The 16,239-nt window shown below is 40.8% G+C and overlaps 2 protein-coding genes across 2 annotated transcripts in view; both read right to left on the bottom strand.

Moving 5' to 3' along the window:
* The window catches only part of LOC103375044 (mitogen-activated protein kinase-binding protein 1-like), a 46,019-nt gene extending 41,135 nt beyond the window's left edge, over window positions 1-4,884 (bottom strand). Inside the window, exons 1-2 of the mRNA XM_008305235.1 lie at window positions 4,783-4,884; window positions 908-999 (exon numbers count right to left, since the gene is read on the bottom strand). Of these exons, the coding sequence (XP_008303457.1) occupies window positions 908-999; window positions 4,783-4,884 (194 nt within the window). The remainder of the gene's footprint in view (window positions 1-907; window positions 1,000-4,782) is intronic.
* Window positions 4,885-7,068: 2,184 nt separating this feature from the next.
* On the bottom strand, window positions 7,069-16,097 carry LOC103375043 (muscle M-line assembly protein unc-89-like; the record flags this gene model as incomplete). Its single annotated transcript, XM_008305234.1, has 9 exons — window positions 7,069-8,537; window positions 9,207-9,854; window positions 10,277-10,388; window positions 11,196-11,360; window positions 11,467-11,506; window positions 11,603-11,685; window positions 12,697-13,286; window positions 15,364-15,625; window positions 15,780-16,097. Coding segments are annotated over 9 exons (2,964 nt in total), but the record flags the coding sequence as incomplete, so codon positions are not given.
* Window positions 16,098-16,239: the final 142 nt, after the last annotated feature.

Here is a 16,239-nt window from a genome sequence, read left to right as displayed (position 1 = left end):
GATGCTGCCACCACCATGCTTCACGTCATGATGCTGCCACCACCATGCTTCACGTCATGATGCTGCCACCACCATGCTTCACATCATGATGTTGCCACCACCATGTTTCACGGTGGGGATGGTGGGTTTGTGATTAGATGCAGTGTTTGATGTCTTCCAAAAGTAGCATCCAATCTGATGGCCCAGAAGCTCATTATGGTCTCATCAGACCAAAGGAGCTTCGCCCAAACTCTAGTCAAGATTTAATCTGAGCATTTTTCAACTGTGGCCTTATGCACAAACTCTCCCAATTCAGCTGCTCAAGCTTGTAGCTCCTCTTCGATAGGTTCATAGGTGTCTTGGCAGCCTCCCTCACTTGTCTCTTGATAGTCATCTTTCTTTATACTGCAATCACTTGAGACACATTTACTGCAAACAGATGATCTCCATTTCACAAACTGTGTGACTTTTAGCATCAACCGGCTTCACCTGTGCTGAATTAGGTGAGTCACTTTAAAGAGGGCGAATACCTTTAAATCACCTCACATCACTTTGTAGAAATCTGTTTTCACTTTGGCGTCAAAGAGCCAGTCAAACTGACCATGAGTCAACGTTGGAAAACAACAGAGCAGAAAACTTCCAGGTGGGGTGAATACTTTTTATAGTCACTGTACTGCACAGGGTTAATAAAACCACACCGCTACGTCACTTTATCGCCGAGAGAGTCAAAGAAAACCTCCCTCAGGACGGGTTAAAAAGAAGTTCTGTGATGCCCACAGAGCTTCCTGAGATGGTTCAGAGATAACTCACACAGAGATGTGCACACTGAGCGTCTGCACCAGGTAGATAATGACGAGGAAGCAGTGATAAGTCAAAGGTCAGATGCTGAGATAACGTTGCCTAAGTGCTGTTTGCTCTTCTTTCTTACCCTGCAGCGTAGGCCACGAGTCCAGATCGGGGGTCGCAGGCCAGAGCGCTGTTTCCCGAGGTGGTGATACCCAAAACCTTCTCCAGCGTCACCTGGAGGGAACCAACACAGAGGGCTTTATCACAGTGAACAGGAAGAGCAGAGCGTGTTGACAGAGGAATAACTGTACAACTCAAAGCAGCAGTGATACAGAACCGTGATGATTAACTGAACTGTTGTCAACTATTGAATGAACTGTTTCCTATTTGATTGGCTCGAGTCTTGTTTATCTAAATTCTGTGATTCTAGTTTTAAATAGTGGAATATTTTCTGATTTCTTTCTTCTTCTACGACAGTAAACTGAACATCTTTGGGTTGTGGATAGAAAAACGTCGTCGTGAGCTTAACACTGATGAACATTTTTCTCTATTTTCGGACATTTTATACACCAAACAACAAATCGATTAATTGAGAAAATAACCAACAAATCAGTCGACAATGAAAATAATCTTTAGTCGCAGCCCTGTTTAGGTGTTTGGACTAAATGTTGGGCAGCATGTACATGAGTGAAATAAAACTAATAAGATCAAACTAAATTCTCTGATTGCAGCTTCTTAAATGACAATACTTGCTGGTGTCTTTGCGTCTCTATGACGGTTAAATGATTATCTTTGGGTTGAGGAGAGCACCTCAGGCTTTTGAAAACACTCATGTACTAATTGAAAAATTACCTGACAATGACAATAATTGCTCGTTTGCAAACCCACATTGATGGAACTAAGCACCCACGTCGAAGAATCAACGGCAGAAGTTAATGTGACGTTTGTGAAGTCATTTAAAAAATCCACAAACCTCTGATCTGCCTGTCGCTCTAAAGACATAAAACAATAATTTAACGGGTGTGTAATGATTCTGAGTCATGACAGCAGCGAGAAATAAAATAATACGGACTTGCAGTGTTTTCTGACACGTGTTTCATTCTATACGTTAGAAAACAAGCTCAGAACCAGAAATAATGACACTGTTTTATCTGTAGGCAAACTAATTGTTTTGCTAATTACAGGCAGATGTGCAAAAACACCATAAACATTCATGCATTTACTCTTTGGGGGTGTACATGTAATAATTTATCTATTCAGTTTGAGTCTAAGGAGCACCTCGTGGTGTGCAGGAATTACTGGGAAGCATTTAAAAAAAACGATGAGATTTGAGGGGACCTCTGTCAAAACCTGCAACATGATTGGATATTTTAAAGGCCAACATATGAAGAAACATGCTTGATGACAGCTTGACGTTTAATCTTACACAGTAAAAAAGAGAGAACACGCCCTACGCATGTATATGTCACGAATAATGAGATTATTCTGTGTTTTGGGTGCAAGATCTCAAAGATCAGCTTTAATCCTGGAACACGGAGCGACAGCTGCTCGGCTCGTGCTTCTGTCTGTCGCCGGAATTAAAAAGCAGCTGTTGGTGTCATTGATTAGTCTGGAGTCACGTATAATTGTACCTGAATCTGTGGCGTCCTACTGACACACATGCAGCAACAGCAGCAAAGAAATAAAGCAGACAAGCAGTGAAGCACTTGGTAATAAACAGTATTTAGAATTTGCTTCTGAATATGTGATATTATCTCATGGAGATGATTTATTTAAGGTCTGGAGGGACTTTAAACGGCATTGTCGCTGTTAAAAATAAATAAATTCTAATTGAACCTTATGAATAATGTGGTTTGTCGTCGTGTGATGATGTTGTTTTAGAATAATTAAAATAAAACGAGACGGTCAAACAATATCTACATCCAAGATCTAAGTAAATAAATCATTTACTGGCCTCCCCGTGACCCCAGTGAGGATTAAGGGGTGTATAGATAATGGATGGATTTACTGGCCCTAATCGATCAGTTACAAGAACAAGTTTGAAAAAAAAAGCTTTCAACCATAAATTTTAAAGAAAATTTAATGCTACTGTACAAATGTTCGATCATGTCCACATCAAATATCTGTATTTTTACTTTCTTTTACACCATTTGACAGTAAAATTCAGTTTTACTGCATTTAAATCAGTAAAAATATTATTATTTCACAGATATTTATAGTTATTTGAAAGAAAATTTATGTTTATCAAGGACTAAAAAGAAACACATTTTTAGATTGTTATTTTACAGATTTTCTTATTTTGTAAAATTACAGAAAATATCTAATAAAATCTCAAAAAGTATTAATTTACATGTTGAAAAAAATAGAAACTAAAACAGGCCAAAACTGTAAATAATCATCAAAAATCTGTTATTTTACAAACGCTAATTTGTTCTTTTACAACACATGACTATAAAATTTCAGTTTTACTGCATAAAAATGAACTAAAAATCTCTTTATCTTACAGATGTTTGCTGTTATTTTCACGGCATTTACAGTTTCTGAGCTTTACAGTGCTGCACAGTTGTTTATGTGTTTGTTTCTGGAATTTTTTGTGAGTTCGTTATGAAGCATTTTGCTCTGTTTAACACTTTTTATTCGGTACAGTTATTGTCTAAATTCTGAATTCACTGCTGAGCTGCTCCAAACTCTTTATTATTTTTCTGATTTCTGCACATTTGCTGGCGTCTAACTCCGTCTGTGTTGTCGTGCATGTTGATCTCATTTGTGCTTCTCTAGAACTTTTATATTGTTCAAGCTTTTCTCTGCAAATGTTTGTGATGGGAGTGAACAGACTTTGAACATCTTCCTCTCTCTCAGCTTCAGACACCATCTACGCTTTAAATGAGTCACAAGGCTTTGAACTATTAAACTCTCTCTCAGCTTTCTGAAACCTTTAAAAAGTTCTGAAGAGTCACAGGTTAAGTTTTATGCTTGTATTTAAAGCTCATGCATTTATTCTAGTTATGACTGAACCTGCTTGTTCAGGTCATGAAGCCTCCAGCCTCAAAGTTCTCTTTAGATTCAAAAGTGTTTTTCTCCCAAATCTACAACCATCCAGGTTTTTCTTTTTTTTAACAGCAGCACAATGCATTTCTAAGAACCGACTGTTTGTAGGATTCTGAGCAAAGCAGTTCAGGAGGAGATCTGCAGCGTCTCCGGGTCGGTTACAGTTAACCTCGGCTTCACAGTTTTCAGATAAAAAAAAGCTTCATCCTTTTCATCAAACCGAGGTGAGATCGTTCAGCTTCCACCATTCAAACTGCATTTTCAGTCAATAACAACCATCCACTCGTAGTAGGTTTTATCACAGTTTTCCAGTCTGAGGTCAGAGTTTTTTTTTAATGAACTGTCCACTTAAAGGTCGTTCAAATTAATGGATTATAATTTATTCATACAGCACAGTGATATAGAAACAGTTCACTGCATTAAAACTCATAGAGTAGCGGCAGAATATAGCTAAAATAATCAAGTTAAAGTAGTTTGGTTGCTCTGATGTATTATTAAATGTGCCATCGTGTGATAAAAAATAAGTCCTGATGCATAAATCTGTAGTTTTTCCAAGAGATATCAGATCATTTGGAGTTTAAAGTTTAAGTTTAAAGGGATAAATCAGTATGTGGTGGTGCTGTTAACATCCCATAGACATCTGAAACATTAAACTGAATCTACAATATGTGTTTAAGAATGTGTTTTATTATCTATGTTGTAAAATCTCCATCCTAATAAAGCTGTCAGATAAATGTAGTGGAGCATGAAGTACAGTATTTAGTGGAAGACTGAAGCAGCAAAAAGTGGAAATATTGAAGTAATTTAAAAACTGTACTCAAATAAAGTACTTGAGTAAATGTATTCAGCTACTTCTCACCACTTTTCTATAAGTTTCTTGTCATTTGTGCACAATATCTAAACATGAGCTGTATCTGCTGCAGGCCACTCGTCTCAAACACTTCTCAGAGGGAACACTTGGGTTCCTACCTTACTGCTGAGCTTCTCTCTGCTGTTCTTCTTGCTCTTGGTCGAAGGAGAACGCAGCATGTTCCTGATGCGGCTCTTAATGGTGAATCCATCTCCTGGCATTTTGTCTGCGGGCTTCGCTCTCTGCTCAGCGGACTGCTGAGCTTTACGCAGAGCTTCGGTGTTTCTGCAGCAGCCTGGACATGTGGACACTAATCTCCTGGGTACGTTCCTCTGCTCTCTCTTCAGTCTGACATCCAGCTCCTCCTGCAGACTCTCTGGACTGATGCTGCTGCTGCACCGTCACAGCAGGAAACTCGGCTGTGTGACCTCAGAGGTTTAATCTGAACCGGCCTCATGATTGCATCAATGATCGCTTTTGTTGCTGTTTGTGCTCAACTGGTTTAATAGGATTAGAGGGAAGCGGAGTGGCTGCTCCTACAGCTGCTGTTTGTTTGGCTGCTGATGCACTCATGTGTGAATAGAGGTCCGTTTGTTCCTTAATGGGGATGTTTGTTTAATGTAAATGCAACTTTGGGTTTCCTTTACTTTTAACAGTCCAGACAGCTGTGTCATTGACTTTTAATTAACTACTGATTACGTTAATAGCCAACTGTTTATTACTTTCAGCTTTTAACCAACTACTTGTTATTTTAGCTTACAATTTACTTTTAGCCAACTACTTAACATTTTTAGCTAGTTATTACCTTTAGCTATAACTAATAATTACTTTTAACCAACTACTAATTACATATAGCTAACTGTTAATTAGTTTTAGCCAACCTTTTACTACTTTCAGCAAACTATTTATTATTTTTAGTATTTATTCCTTTTAACCATCTACTTGTTATTCTAGCGAACAATTGACTTTTAGCTAACTTTAGCTTATTATTACCTTTAACTAACTATGAATTATGTTTAGGCAACTATTTTTCACGTTTAGCTTACCATTTATTGTCCTAACTATTTTGATACATTTTACTATTTATAAATTTGAGTTATTTGCTACTTTTAGCTAATTATATACTTTTAATTTACTATTAATTACTTTTAGCCAACTCCTTGTTAGTTTTAGCTTACCATTTATCACCTTTAGCCAGCTATTTACTATCTTCAGCTCTTTATTTATTTTAATTACCTACTACTTTTAGCTAACTGCTTACTTTTAACAAACTATGTAACACTATTAGCTAACTGATAGCACTTTTTGCTATTTACTACTTTTAACTAACAGTATTCCTTGTAGCCAACTATTTACTACCGTTAGCCACTTATTTATTTCATGTACGTGCTACTTTTAGCTAATTATTTATTTTAAACCAACTATTTGATACTTTTAGCTGTTTATTTCTACACAACTACCACTGACTTTTAGCCATTTATTACTTTTAGCCTACTGCTAACGTCCTTTAGCCATTTTTTCATTTTTAGCTACTTGGTACTTTTAGCTAATTATTTACTTTTAATCAGCTATTTAACACTTCTGGCTACCTAATTGTTTACTTTTAGCCAACTTAGTCTGTACTATTTACTCCCTTTAGCTATTTATTTATTAATTACTTACCTTTAACCAACTATGTAGTACTCTTGGCAGTTACTTTTAGCAAACTACTACTTTAGCAAACTACTATTTTTAGTTTACTATTTATCACCTTCAGCCAACTATTTACTAACTTTAGCTATTTTTTTTTTTTACTTTAGGCTATTTGATAGTTAAGCTAATTATCTACCTTTAACCATTATTTAATACTTTCAGCTAACTTTTTTTAAATTATTATTTTGATATTTAGTACTTTTAGCTAAGTTTACTTCTAGCCAATTACGAACTACTTCTAGCTAACTATTTATTACTTTTGCCAACTATTTAGTACTTTTAGCTTAAAGGAAAAACCAACATAAGGTCTTATTGGACCAAAATGCTGCTTAGCAAAGCACCGTTCTTCCACATGCTAATCCCTCATTTAGTGTTTTGATGGTGAAGAGCAGAATAGAGAAGTTTCATTACAGGAATAAAGGTGATCACTCAGAACTTGCAGTGAGTCGTCCCTCTAAGGAGAAAAGTGGATAATGGCAGCAAAATGCCTCCTGCAGCATAACAGCGGATCTCCTCACTGTAGGGGTCAATGGTTCAAGTTTTTCCCTTTAATTCGTCGCTGGGAGACATTTTCTCAGCATCTCTGATAAATCATGAAAATGGGACAAACAGCCTCAAAACAGAATTGTTCTGATGTTTAAATTAAAAAACAACAGATAAATTCTTCTTCAGAAACATGGAACTAAAACAAAACCCCTTTATTGCTGCACGACTGCTGGTTCCAATAATAAATGTTGCTTTTATTAATATTCAAGGACAGAAGATCTCATTCATTCGAATGACGTAACAAGAAACCAGTGTTTCAAAACATAATGCAAAAAAAAACAAACAAGTACAATATTCACAGGGGTTATTTTCATACATACAATATATGGCTAATCGTGATTGCTTGTGACACACCAGGTTTATATGTATAATTACTATGAATCAACTAAAACACTCAGACCAATAATGTTCCTCCAACGTGGGTGGTTTCTACCAAAACTTTAAAGTGCAGCTACAAAATGATTTCCACTGAGTTAGTGACAAAACCCCCAAAAAACACTCCCAAAAGACAGCACAGCTCAGTAAAACGACACAGAGTTAAAGCAGTTTGTTGTCTGATGACATTTAAATCCGATCTGTACCGGTTTAGTTTGCATAAGACAGATCAGCGACTGAAACTAATGTTTGTGGGGAAACAAAAAGCAAACACACGTGTATAGAAAACACCACAACTGATTTCAGTTTCATACATTCAGAAGGTCACTTAATGCTATTTCATATTCTGTCTGTCGCATGAAAGAATTTCCGCTGAGTTTTGCGCCGAATCGAGCGCCGCTGCTCCTTTTTTGGCTTTTCCGGACAGGCACGTTTGGTGAAGCTTTCCGAGGCTCAAACCGACGCTTCCAGTGTGAGACTAGCTGAGGTCGCTGGTGTTTGGAGGCTGCGAGGGGCTACTCCGATTCGATGTCGGGGTCCAGTTCCTTCTCTATGTCGATCCAGGAGCGTTTCTTGGCGCTGGGGAAGTCTTTTCCTAAAGCGCCTCGCGTTAGCGGCCGCGTCGCGCTCCTGTCTGCTGAGCTGCTCGCCGCTCGCTTGGCTGCAGCTCTGAGACTCCGCGGCTGAGGCGGCTTCTTTTTCAGAGGCCTTCCTCTGCTTCGTTTGGCCGGCATGGAGTGATCAGCTGCTTCGTCCTCCTCCTCCTCCTCCTCCTCCGCTGCTTTCCTCTTGGTCTTTTTAACCTGCGTGGACCTTTTATCTTTGTCGTCCTTGGCCTCCTCCGGGCTGGTTTCGGAGTCGTCCACGTGGGCACGGCGGGTCTTTCGAGGTCTTCCCCTGCGACAGGCCACAACAGCGTCGGACTCGACCGGAGACGAAACCCCTTGCGTTGGCTGTTCTTGGCTTTTCTCCGCATCTTTCAGATCCACCAAAGGCACACGGATCGATTTGTTGAGGTTGGCAAGCTTGGCCAGAGGGTAGGCCGGTACGACTGGAGCACAATCTGAAGATGCAGTCTTGTCCTCTGGGATGCGGCTGGTTTCTGGATCTGGAGGTTTGTCGTCAGACCCAGAGCAGGTTTTCTCTTGATTCTTGGATGAGTCCACGTCAGAGGGCTGACCGTTAGCCGGAGCGCTAGCTGCACCCGCCTCTCCGTCCTTCTTGGCCGTCATGACCATGAGGGTGTAGAAGCCGTTACCCACTGGAAGAAGACAACAGGAGAGACGTTAATATGTCATTTAGATCATTTGAACAGGATCCGTTAACCCTCTGAATCCTAACAACTGCTGGCTGGTTTGAATAAAATGCTATCGTTGTTTAAAAAAAAGCAGCCAAATTGACGCCATTTATCAAAACCGGAAACCGTAAAAGCAGGAAAAATCATGAAAATCTGTGACGTTTCATAAAACTTTAAAAAATGTGCCAAAAATAGATCATTTGAAATAACAAGATTCTGTAAAAAACAAAAAATTCTGTGTTCCTCGATACAACTGTGAAGTCTCATGTGGCTCTACTGAGACTAACGGCCTCATGACAGAAATTCAGGGACTTTTTTTCAGCTGAACTGGGATGAACTGCACAGTGCATCCACAGAGCAGACAGGAGGCAGGAATGGAAACCAATTAGAAATGTAAGACAAAAAATGTGTATTATTCCCCCAGTGTGTGTAACACCTATGGGGAACCTTGATGTGCTGACTCCAGATTTAGAATTAAATTTGAGTTTTTTTCTTTTTTAAGATTTTTTGCACAGAGGACATCTTTGACTCGTCTCTCCTTCTGGTCATGTTGCCTCCATAGAGGTGCAGGACTTTACATTACAGTGAAAAATGTGACGATAGCAACAAAGAAGCACTGCTGTGAGAGCTTACGTGGCTTTAGCGACGAAGGAAGGATGATTCGGCCGTTCTTGGTGCGAAACAGAGGAAGGGGAACAGGCTGTGGAGGCTGAGGTTGGGACTTGGTGCTTTTGGGCTTTGAGGCTCCCTTGGCTGCAGGGACCGGAGGTGTAGCTGTAACTTGAGGCTCCGCTTGAGGTTCTGTTTCAGGCTCTGCTTGAGGCTTGGCCACCTTGTCTGGACCCTTCTTTGCTTCCTGTTTGCTCTCCACCTTCGTCGGACTGACTTGTGCTGAGGCCACAGGTTCGCCTGGCTGAGGCTCCACCTGCGACGGAGGCGTTCTGACTTCAGTCTGGGCCGGAGAGAGCGCCACTCGAGGCTGTAGAGGCGACGCTGGAGCGTTTACGAGTGTCAGCAGAGGTTTGGGTCGTATGGGCTGAAGCAAGGCGAGCACCTGCTGGACGTTGTGGTCGACTGATGGCGTGGGCGGGTTGGCCTGAGGCGGAGGCCTGAAGATGGGCCGGGGCTGGAGCGGAGCCTCGGAGGGATTGGCCTGCAGAAACGCAGCTCTGGACTGCAGCAGCTGGGAAAAGAAGGGCTTCAGTTTCATGGACCTCTCTCTCCTCTTCTGTCTCTCGCAGATGTGCATCAGCTTGTCTTTGATCAGAGACTCCGGCTTCCCTGAAAAGGTCACATTTCGTACAACAAGGTTTGAGAGGCGGCGCTGAAGACGTACAGCAGGTGCACAGATATACGTCTTCTCTTCTATTCATGAGCAACGTTTCTGCTGTTTAAGTGTTAAATATTCTGAATCTGATGTTATTTTTAGGCCCTTTTCAGACGCAGGATGTGGAGCGTCGCTGCATTCTGTCACATAAACATCACTTTTCCTCACAGCTTCATTCAGACGGAAACACCACGATGACAGAGAACCACAAGACGACATCTGTCACACAAACTGGACAGAACATCAGGTGGTGTATCATACAAAATAACACACTAACATACTAAAGAGTAAACCCAAACTAAGAGCAGCTCACTTATGATTTCCTAAACATGCATTTAAGCAGCACATAAGTCAGCACAGAGCAGTCGGTACCTACCAGTGAGGCGGGAAAGCGTCACCAGATACACAGCCTGCATCTTAGCCAGCATCTCCTTCCTCTCCTCCAGACATCTGGAGGTCTTCACCAGTTGTTGGATTTCTTTCTGCGCCTGAAAACAAGACGAGTGATGAACGAGTGAGAAAAGACAAGAGTGATGACGGAGCTGCGAACGGACGCTCAAATGTACAGGAGTATAAATAACAAGATTTGAGTTTGAGAGTCAAACTTGTTTGTTAAATCGCTTCTGAAGAACTATAATCTTCACTGGACTGACTTAAAACAGATTTTTTTTCCCTCAAATTTTAAAATAAATCAAGAGCTTCTGATGTGTAAAACTGCAGTGAAAAGTCTATTAGTTGGCATCTATTGAATTAATCTGCTATTATTTGGATAATTAACAAATAATTACTGGAAAAACTCTGATTCCAGCCTCCTGAAAGTGAACATTTTCTGGTTTCTTTCCTCTTCCATGAAAGCAAATTAATCATCTTTGGGTTGGTGACAAAACGAGACATTTGAAGACATCATGTTGGGGTTTGCTAAACACTATTTGATTTTTTCAAATCAAGAAATTATCAACAAACGATTCGGCAATAAAGGTAATATTTAACTGCAGTCCGATTTACACGTACAGACTAAAAGCTCAGCAGCACCCGCAACTAAAAGTACAAGATTAGAGGTCTGCTGCAGAATTATTTCACTAACGTTTTCATATTTAGGTTAAATTAATGATCTTATGCATCATAAATTCAGTTCTCAGTTATTTAACAGCACTGAAAAACCTACTTTCTCTTCCACATTCCTAATATTTGAGCTGAGAATAAATGAGGGATTTCTTTGGTGAATGTAATGTGATTCTATAGAAACAAATACAACATTTCTTGCAGTTTCAACTAAAGCCGGTTGTGATACCAACCAGAGAGAGAAGCCGAAGTCTGGGCGCCCGGGGGTCGCTCTGAAGGACGACCTGGAGTTTGTCGAACAGGAATCTCTGCTCAGAGCGTCTTTGCCTTTCCAGCACCGAGTGGTTCTTGCGCTTCTTCCTGTCCCCGGACTCACTGTGTTCATGAAACACTTGATCCTGGAACGGAGACACAGTTCAGATAATAAATACAAAGAACACTGAGGGTACACCTGCTGCCTTAAGATAAATGTAATACATATTTATGCTGGTATAATCTGCTCACCTGGATGCTGAGCTCCCTCCCTAAACCATCGCTGGAGTCTCTGAATGCAGGAAACAAATTGAAATGTTTCAGGTCAAATGTAAATGTAAGAACCTCTCATCCAACAGCAGATCATACAAACATCCTCGTGCATTACCGTGAGTCCTGCAAAGCCTCCCTCATCTTAGCGATGTACGTTCCTGGGTTTTGTTCTACGGTCTCCACGTCCACGAGTCGCTCCTGAAGAGACACAACATTCAGCGTCAGGTCTTTACAGTTTGGTTCCAGGTTTAGATGCCGCGAAGGTGCTGAGCAGCAGGTCGGCTTGGATGGTTCAATTCTGTTTTATGGCTATAAAAGGCTCAGTGTGGTCCATCTCTAGCACGTCTGTAGCTGCAGCCATGTTTTACTTTGGTTTGGTTGCTGCTGCAGACAACACCTCAAACGACCACCTGCAGTTAGACTGATGCCCCTGATGAGCACACCCCATGCTTTAGGGAGATACATACTCTTTTTGCTAGTATACTGCATTTATATTTCCATTTTTGCCACAATGCATCGACTGGTTTATGACAACATGCAGATTTTTCACAATTGAATTCATATTTCTACGTAAAGAAACAGAAGTAAAAGAAGTACTTGGAGCTTGTACTTAAGTAAGAGTACAAATACAACTGTGTAGATGTAGGCTGTGAGAAGAAATTTGGGTTTTGTGGTTATTACAAACGGGGATGTTTAAACTAAAAGGTGTTAAGATGTAAAGAAGATCTCTCTGGTGTGCGTTAAATCATTTATTTCTGAGCTGTCAAAACACAGAGAGAGTTTTCTTCCTGAAGGGGGCGTGGACGGCAGCAGCGCATTCATTTTAAAACGAGTCCGTTTAGAACCGGACTGAAATCAGGAGGGAAATAAACCATCTCTGCAGTGTTCTGAGCTGAAAAACTAAAAGTCAAGTGAAGTTTTATTAGATTAATACAAGATTTAATGCAAGTACAGCCCTATTAGCATCAAAATATACTTAAAGTACAAAAAGTAAAGGTACTTATTATTCATATTGTGACATATTTTAGAATAATGTGGATTACTGGTTTACAATAATGTGTTCATCACTTTAATGTAGGAGCAGGTAAAGACGACTCCTCCTCTGGAGTCAAATCCTAATCTATGATGTTGAATCGTATCTTATCTGTCGGTTATATTTTGTGTATCTAAGCCATATTTTATTTACACAAACAATCTCCGTAAACTTACATCTTCGTCTCCGCTGTAGTCTGACGAGTCGGAGCTGAAGTCCTCTGAAGCCACGTCTATGCTGGACTCCTCCTGCTTCACCGTCAGCCTCCTCCCATCTGACGCCGTCTTCTCCTCACAGATCCGCTGAGAGGAGGATCCAGACTCCTCCGGTTTGCTGCTCAGTAGCCTCCTCATTTTTTCCCGGCTGTTCAAACCGATCAGCTCAGCCGCCAGGCGGCTGAAATCAAGCGCGCCTTCCTTCTGCGGCGGAGTGTTTGTAGTGCTTTGGGGTTCTGACTGCAGCGAGTCAGCTTCCGGTTTAGGAAGCTGAATGAGGGTGAAGCCCCCCGGCAGTGAGACGCCGGGGAGCTTCTGGTCTGCGCTGCCCTGGCTGGACGGAGGGCAGATCCTGAAGGAGTAAGTCCCACTCTGACCCAGGAAGCTGGGGCTTTTCAGCGCCGGGGAGACGGTGAGGGAGACGGGCGAAGACGTGGAGCTGCGATGGCTTGAAGCGAAGGACTGGACCGGTTTGATGCTGGAGAAGGTTTGTGAAGGTTGCTGTAAACTGGAGGATCCCTTCATCCAAGAGTCCCGCTGGAACGACTGAGCTGAAGAAACAGAAGATGCAGAACAGGTTTTAAAACAAATACCGAACTTATCACATTAGGAGTTGATTGTTATGTCTAATTAAAAGATCGTCTACTTTGTTAAAATGTTATATATTCATATTATTTTTCACTTTCATTGCCTTGTTTCTTTTCACCTGCAGCAGTCCTGATTCATTTTCAGGATTTTAACCCATTAAATGTTTGTTTACATGATTCAACACTTTTAATGAAAAGAAAAGGTACAAATTATTTCTTTTAAATATAGTAAGTGCCAAGTGGATTTTTTTTATTTTTGATGATCACAATCTGGTATGTGTTCAATGATTAACAACAACATAGATGCTTCAATATTTTTTTTTAAATAAATAACATAAAAAAAAACAACACCAACAACAAAAAACCCACTCAGGAACCTAAAGACAAAAATGTCCTCGTGGGGGGTTAAAGCCGAATCCTGGGGAACAGGAACTTTTAGATATTTCCTTTGATTCTCTAATTTTGTAAATGAGACCTTCAGGGCTTTTGGCGATGCTTAACTTACTGCTGCTGCTTGTATTTCACTCTGTGTTTATAGTAGTGACTGAAGAACTAAAAAAAGAGATTTGGGGTGCAACACAGAAAACACACATTTTATTAAAAGCGCTGCCAAAAACGAATCCTGTTTTCTCAGTTGTCTCCTTGATGTTGGAACAAGATTTAAAAGCAGAACGCTGAGGTGGTCTCAGGTGGTTTAGATAGTCTGCAGCAGCTTCAGGTGTGTGTTCTCTCATTTTTAGGAGGCATTCAGTTAAAAACTAAGGCAGCATTCACTCTATTCATTTTAAAACTGTTTCAGGAACATTCTGTGCAAACACACCTGAGTTGTCACATGATCCTTATGTACACAGAGCATGCAGGTGTAAACATAAAGCAGGGGGTTGGTGACGTAGTTGTGAAAAATACTACAGAGGAAGAACAGCAGTGGTGGAAAATACAGATTTAGTTTACTGCACAACAGCTGCGAGCAGAAACAACAACGTGGACCACGAGTTGTGTTGTCGATTAGCTGTAGTACCTGGTTGTTCCACCAGGTGGAGCCTCTTATCGTTTAATATTGTAGAGAAAAGAGGTGACGTCACTCGGGCTAGGAGTAGTTTACAAGCAGAGGGCGTTGTGGGGGTTTAGCTAGCATCGGGCACCATGACAAAGACTTCTAGGACATTTAATGATGTCCAGCTAGAGGTCTTGTGTTTAAAAAGTGAGGATCAACTAGACTTAGTGTCATATGTAACAGAGCCACCTTTTTTGTGTTATCAGCTAATTAAATAATGATTGACAACGCTCTTGATTGTCGATCAAGAAACTCGTTGACAATTTCAGAATCAGTCACTTTACTGATGCCAAAGGGGGAAACTGGTTACGTGAGTAGTATAAAAAATAGAAATATAGGTAGAAAAATATCAGCATAAAATTTAAAATGTGCATTACTACTAGGGATGTCCGATATCGGCTTGTTTGCCAATATCTGATATGCTGATATTGTTCAACTGTCAATTTCTGATTCCGATATCAGCCGATACCGATATGTTTGTTGCTGCAGCCACACTTGTTTACTTCACGACGCAGTTTGATGTCGTCATCATTTGCGTGCTGGTAAATGCCAGCAAAAATCAAGGCCTTATTTTATTGGTTTTTATTATAGGCAAAAAAAAGATAACGATATTGAAAGATATTATATTTTTATGCCAATATCAGGCATCAGGTATCAGACATCTCTAATAACTATAAATAAAAATATAAGCATACAGCGTTGTTAAGAGTAATATTTGCATCCCAGACTTCTTGCCAAAATTTGTGCACATTTGTACAACTTGTGTAACTGCCAACACAAACAAAGGATTGGACTCAGGTTTGTGATCAGTTAAAAACGTCTAATTTTGATCTTAGAGATGGGATCAGGACATCCCTGTATCTATGCTGCCTTTACACCCGCTCAGTTTCATTGATTATGGTGAAAGCAGCCTGTATTCGTTAAGTGTGGTGTTAGTGTGGGTGTAGCTTTGGTATTGTTAGACATCAGAACCGGAGACAATCTTACCTGGAGGCTGTGCTGCTGCCTTCAGATGCGTAGTTTTCCTTGCAGTGATAAACGGAGGGACGATTGAGCCTCCAGCTTTCACATGAAGACCTCCGGGAAGGCTGCTTTTTTGCGAAGCGTTTGGTTTCTGAGAGTTTTTGTGAGAAGCGTCACCTGGAGTGTGCAGTCGGCCTGTGACGTACGCTGCAAGGCGATTGGCTGGATGCAGAGATCCGATGTTTCCAAGCAGCAGTCTGGCCTGATTGTAGGATTTACCGTTTACCTGTAAAGGGATAAATGCATTAGTAGGTTTTATTTGTGTTAATTATTCCTTTTCAGGTCCGTTTTCATGCAGTTTTTCCTAAAATCCAGACCTTCAAATCAAAAAGAATACATTTCCACACACCTGATGAAAAACAACCTTCCTAAGCGCTCACCTGTATGAGTCCCTGTGCCTGACACCCAGCAGGTTTCCTCCTGGCTCTCAGTCTGCCGGCAGGAATCACTCCACTCAGGAAAGGCGTGACTCCGAACCGGCTCTCCGGCTCTTCCACTTGTTCTCCATCTTTCTCCTCCGGCTCCACGTCCCCATCAGAGCTTTGATCGCTGTCATCAAGCTCGTCCTCATCGTAATCACTGGCTTTTGATGGCTTACTGATGAGCACCTGGAGGAACGAGGAGTGCAGCGGGAAGATTTTGGTACAGAGGAAGAAGCGTGCACGGAATTTCAACAATACGAGGAGCAACCAAAGAAACTGAAAAAGAGCGAAAGTAAAAGATCGACATCCTCACATTCTGTTCTTCGCTCAACCCACTGAGCCCCGAGACATGCTGCCGTGCTTGGAAAGCATGTTTTTGAGAAACGGTATAATTTTTAATTGCAAAAATTACAATAAT

The sequence above is a fragment of the Stegastes partitus genome, unplaced genomic scaffold (genome assembly GCF_000690725.1).
Source record: "Stegastes partitus isolate 25-593 unplaced genomic scaffold, Stegastes_partitus-1.0.2 Scaffold2445, whole genome shotgun sequence".
NCBI lineage: Eukaryota > Metazoa > Chordata > Actinopteri > Pomacentridae > Stegastes > Stegastes partitus.
This window is presented reverse-complemented; position numbering and strand designations above follow the sequence as displayed.